Source organism: Pyxicephalus adspersus, chromosome 1, assembly GCF_032062135.1.
Source record: "Pyxicephalus adspersus chromosome 1, UCB_Pads_2.0, whole genome shotgun sequence".
NCBI lineage: Eukaryota > Metazoa > Chordata > Amphibia > Anura > Pyxicephalidae > Pyxicephalus > Pyxicephalus adspersus.
The window spans coordinates 64,084,346-64,089,061 of NC_092858.1; the positions used below are offsets into that span (position 1 = coordinate 64,084,346).

General features: G+C 35.9%; 1 protein-coding gene across 1 annotated transcript in view; it reads left to right on the forward strand.

Moving 5' to 3' along the window:
• Positions 1-632: 632 nt before the first annotated feature.
• MYO16 (myosin XVI) overlaps positions 633-4,716 on the forward strand; it is a 126,220-nt gene continuing 122,136 nt past the window's right edge. Inside the window, exon 1 of the mRNA XM_072401576.1 lies at positions 633-1,019. Within this exon, the coding sequence (XP_072257677.1) occupies positions 992-1,019 (28 nt within the window). The 5' untranslated portion in view covers positions 633-991. The remainder of the gene's footprint in view (positions 1,020-4,716) is intronic.

A 4,716-nucleotide genomic window follows, 5' to 3' on the forward strand; every position in this document is an offset into this window, starting at 1 on the left:
ATCTCCATCAGGAAATATTTTAGTTATTGTCAGATTCCCTGTTTTATAAATAGACTCTTTAATGTTAGTGGGCATTAAAGAAAAGATGTCCTAATTTCACATGCTCCTTGTTTAAACCATAAGCCAAATTTTAAGATAAGTAGCAGCGGGACCCAGTGGGTTTAAGAAGGGGTAAATGTGTGTCTGACAATGAGATATTTTTATTATGGTTTGGGACAGTCTATGGGTTATGAAGTTATTGTATAAGGTGATACATGACAGTTAAAGACACATACTGCTTAGCTTTTTCTACCAAGACTCTTTTGTTCATCCTAGTGTTACATCTGTGGAGTCAGATATCACTTTGAACCTTTCTTTTGACAAATGGATAAAAAATTTTAAATGCTGAATAGAGAATATTTTGAACAGCTGTTATGCCAGCCTGTGTCGCACAACAACTGCTGGTGCCTAAAAATAATCTTTATTAACAGCAGCAAGGAATCTAGTCATGTATGACTGAAGGCATGCTTCGGTGGTACAACGTAACACCCCCTTTTTTTCTGCAACTTCGTACAATTAAGCCAGCAATCTCTCTTTGCTGCCATCCGAACACTATAGAACGCTATTAACAGACAAGATTGTGAGAGCCGCAGTGCTGCAGAAGCAGCATCACACCTCTAATCTGAAGGAATGAGCCTGCACACCAGTCATATCCCTCTCTTCTCAATGATGTAGGATTAATGGGAACACATAGCACATATACTACGTTGGCACGTGCAGTGGCTATGCTTCAAGACACACGTAGAGGTCTATGCTAACTTCAGCAGACAGGTGAAAATGAATAGAAAGCCTCTTCAGTACCTTGGAATATAAGCTGTATTGAATAAATAATGCATTGAGGGGTGAATCGGATACCTGATGGAGGAGTCTAAATAATGCACTTCTATACACAAGAGTTTTAGCAGCGAAGAATGCAGACAACTGGACCCAGGCTATCGGTCAGGATTGAAGAATGTCTCACTATCATTTTATTAAATGCTGTGAGTACTTCTTTTACAAGTCTGCATGTGCTTAATTGGTGAGCTTTATACGGTTTATGATTTGGGATGAATGAGAATGTTGTGTTTCACAGGCTGATGCTCTGAGATTACCGAAGCAGCCAGTGCTGTTGGTTGCAAGAAGCAAACGCTTAATGTACCTGCATTGTACTGTATACTTCACATAACTGTAGCAACTATCAAGCATATGATTCTTTCAGCCGGTGCTAATCCATGTGTAACCCAACACAGCTATGTTGATGATGAACACCGAAATGTCATTATATCCCATAATATTGTGTCAATGTATGTTTATCATATCTGGTGGGTGTACCGCACAAGGCTGCAGTTTACATAAAATGTGAAATTACAATTATATACCAGATAGAATAAGCCACAATCAATTCAGCTTATTAGGTTTCATGCAAAAATTGTTAAACAGTATGCAAGTCTATTTGTCCTAAGTGTGTTCTGTCAAGGTCATTCATAATAATATTCACTGCATTTTGTAATACTTGAGGATCATCAGGAGAAATGAATGCCTTTGATGTCTGTGATGGACAGACAGATTTTCTGTCTTTGAAGTAGCTGTGTAGCCATCCGGTTTTGTTCTATTATAATGCAGTTATGATTGTTTTCACATTTTTACATTTTTTTTCTTGATGCAGCAAATATTTAAATGCATTTGATTGTATGGGTAATGACCTAATCACATATCTAAGAGGTGGATATTGGTAGTACATATTTGAAAGCAATGGAAATGAAGGGAGCCATGAGGTGATTGTGGATTCTGCTGTGATAGTAAATCTTGTCATGGTTAGTAAATCCTGTGCCAGCTCAGGTACTAGGAGCCATTGCATCTAAGGATAAATGTAATTTTACTATTTGTAATTGGGTATTCCTGTGATATATTTGAAAAAATAAGAATACATTTGTGGCCAATATAAATAAATGTACTTACAGTGACACTGTAATATTGATCATACATGTATTTGGGGGTGCTTACATAAATGATGTAAATTTTTTGACAACTAAACTAAAACTTAGTTCACTTCAAACATACAGAAGGAAAGGAAGTCTATTTTTATGGCTTTTGGGTAGAGTTTGCTGGTCTAGCAAATTGATGTAATATCTATGGTTACTGTTTTTACAACAAATAGTAGAAGTATGAATCATAGTTCAGTGTATTATTTACATGCACAATTTATTGTAAATCTTAATGCCTACAGTAGTAGTGTTACTGTTCAAAGTATCACAAAACCAATATAGAGGGCCATGCTGGGCTATTTTTTACTCAGTATAAAGATATTTTGTGAATTAAAAAAAAAAATTAACACACTTCTCCAACGAAAAAGCTCCACCCATTAAACTGATGCGTCCTTTCATTATCTATAAACATTCAGAACATTGACAATTTAGTACAATCATTACCAGAAGCTGCCTTATGTTATGATAAGGTTGACAGGTGTAAGGGACTGTATCTTAAAGAATAAATCCATTAGTTTGCTTAATTCAAACATTTATTTCTATCTTGTGGTATTTTGTTAAATTTGTAGGACTGTACAATAAACTTGGCATATAATTCTCTTTATATATGAGGCAGATTTAAGGGCAAGACTAAAGACAATGCTTTTTAAACACTTTTTAAACAGCTCGCATGTTGGTTTGCATTGGTTACTTCACCAACCTACAAAATCTAATTGAGTTATCAGGATAAGCCACAATGGAGGTTATTAGATAGTATTAAAAAATAACTATAGTCTTTTATACATGTACTTCAGATTGCCTCATTGGTTATCCTATTTGACCCCTTATCTGCCAATTTTATTATTTTGAACTCTGAACCACCTTGTATTAAAAATACATTTATAGATACTTTTATAGACACCTTGCAATGAAACATTGCATCACCAAACTGTTGCATGGGATCTCATCCTGCACAATATTTGTAACCAGTTTAAATTACCAGTGGCAAGTATGACCCAGATGGCTGGTAAAAATGTATGTCCTACTATTGTTTTGGTAGTATGCATCCCCATTTTGTCACCCAATATTTATCTCGCATCTAGGCAGACATTTTGCCATTAATACACCTGATAATTATATTTTTGGGCTCTTTTGTTTTTTTTTTCCCAGAACCCAAAAACTGCTCTAAAGACTCTACCCTTTATCGACTTCTGATTTTGCCTGTACACCTTTGGCTTCACTGGCGGTGCTACCAGTTTCCATTTTTCGCTATTAGTATCTCTGGAAGTGTGTCAGGTTATCGTTAGGCCCCAATATATATCAGGAAGGACTGTCAGGAGCCTCCCAAACTTTTCTGTACAATTTTAAAATATTTGCTGCTCTACAAGACACACATTTTGTGGAGCCTGGTTTACATTATGTTTGACCCCAATAAGTCTATGTTTATTCTAACAACAACTGATCTGATCATTTGTTCATTTCTAGCCATGTATATACAACCAGACTTTTTTCTAAAGGTGAAGATATTAAGTGATACAGATGGACACACAAGACAAATATATTCACCTTTTTTAAATTTTAGAATATAAAAACATAAAATACTCTCATCTGTATTATACTATCTGGCTTTATTCAGCCTGCGTACCAGGATAATGATAGTAAGGCTGACAGAGATGCTTAATAACTAGTACTTTAGGCAGCCTTAGTGTCCCAGGTCTGATTCTTGGCCAAGACACTGTCAGCATGTAGTGTATATCTTGTTCTCACATTTGTGTTTCCTTTGGGCATTCTGATTATTCCTTTTCCGCAAATATAAATTGGCTTTAGGTTAATGCTAATGCTATCAACTATGGTGGGGGGGACATTAGATTGTGAGCTACTCTGAAGGACAGTGAGGACAGGCTCTGACCTGCTTCAGGGATCACAACTCCCAGCAGCTTGCGCCTTTTCAGTTGCTCAGTCACTCATGCTTTAAAGAACCAGCGTCTGCACAATTGGCAGCTGGTGGCCTTGGTACCACTCACTGCCACCCCCATTTATTCAATTTCTATGGGATTACTGCAAGGAGAAGCTACACTTAGCATCTCTCTCAAGGCAACAGTTCCCAGGTATAAGGAAGCAGTAACTGCTTTGCAACCTCATGGCTAGTCTGAACATAGTATAGTGTCCCGAAGATGTCAGAGCTATATAAATAAAGATATATCAACAACTACATAAACTATCCTAAACAATCCAATCCAATCCACACTAATATCTAAACATACAGGCATTTAAAGCACAGAAATTATGTTAATCTAACAGATGAAATCTAAACAAAATCTGACTATGTGTAGCCAGCTGTCTGATGTCCAGTTTCCTGTCTCAATAGTGTCACATGTAACTAACATCATCTGAAATGAAGTGCCAAAAATCTGTTTTAATAAATTCAAATACCGTGTCCCTTTGAACATGTTTTCATTGGTTTCTCTCTTTTCTCAGAGCAATTTTCTGCTCTAGATTTTTATCTGTGTTACAATAATTAGAAACATGCATATTTCAGCAAGGGCCCAATCATTTACACTTTCAAGGACAAAACAATATTATAAATGTAATGTTTTTATTAACCCTTTCATATTTGAAGTAATTTGCAGCCTTCATTAGGAAAGTATACCCTATTTCAATTCTAAGGTTTTTCGTATCAGGACATAATATTTCAAAATATCATCTGGTCTTTATTCTTAAAATTAGGTAAATA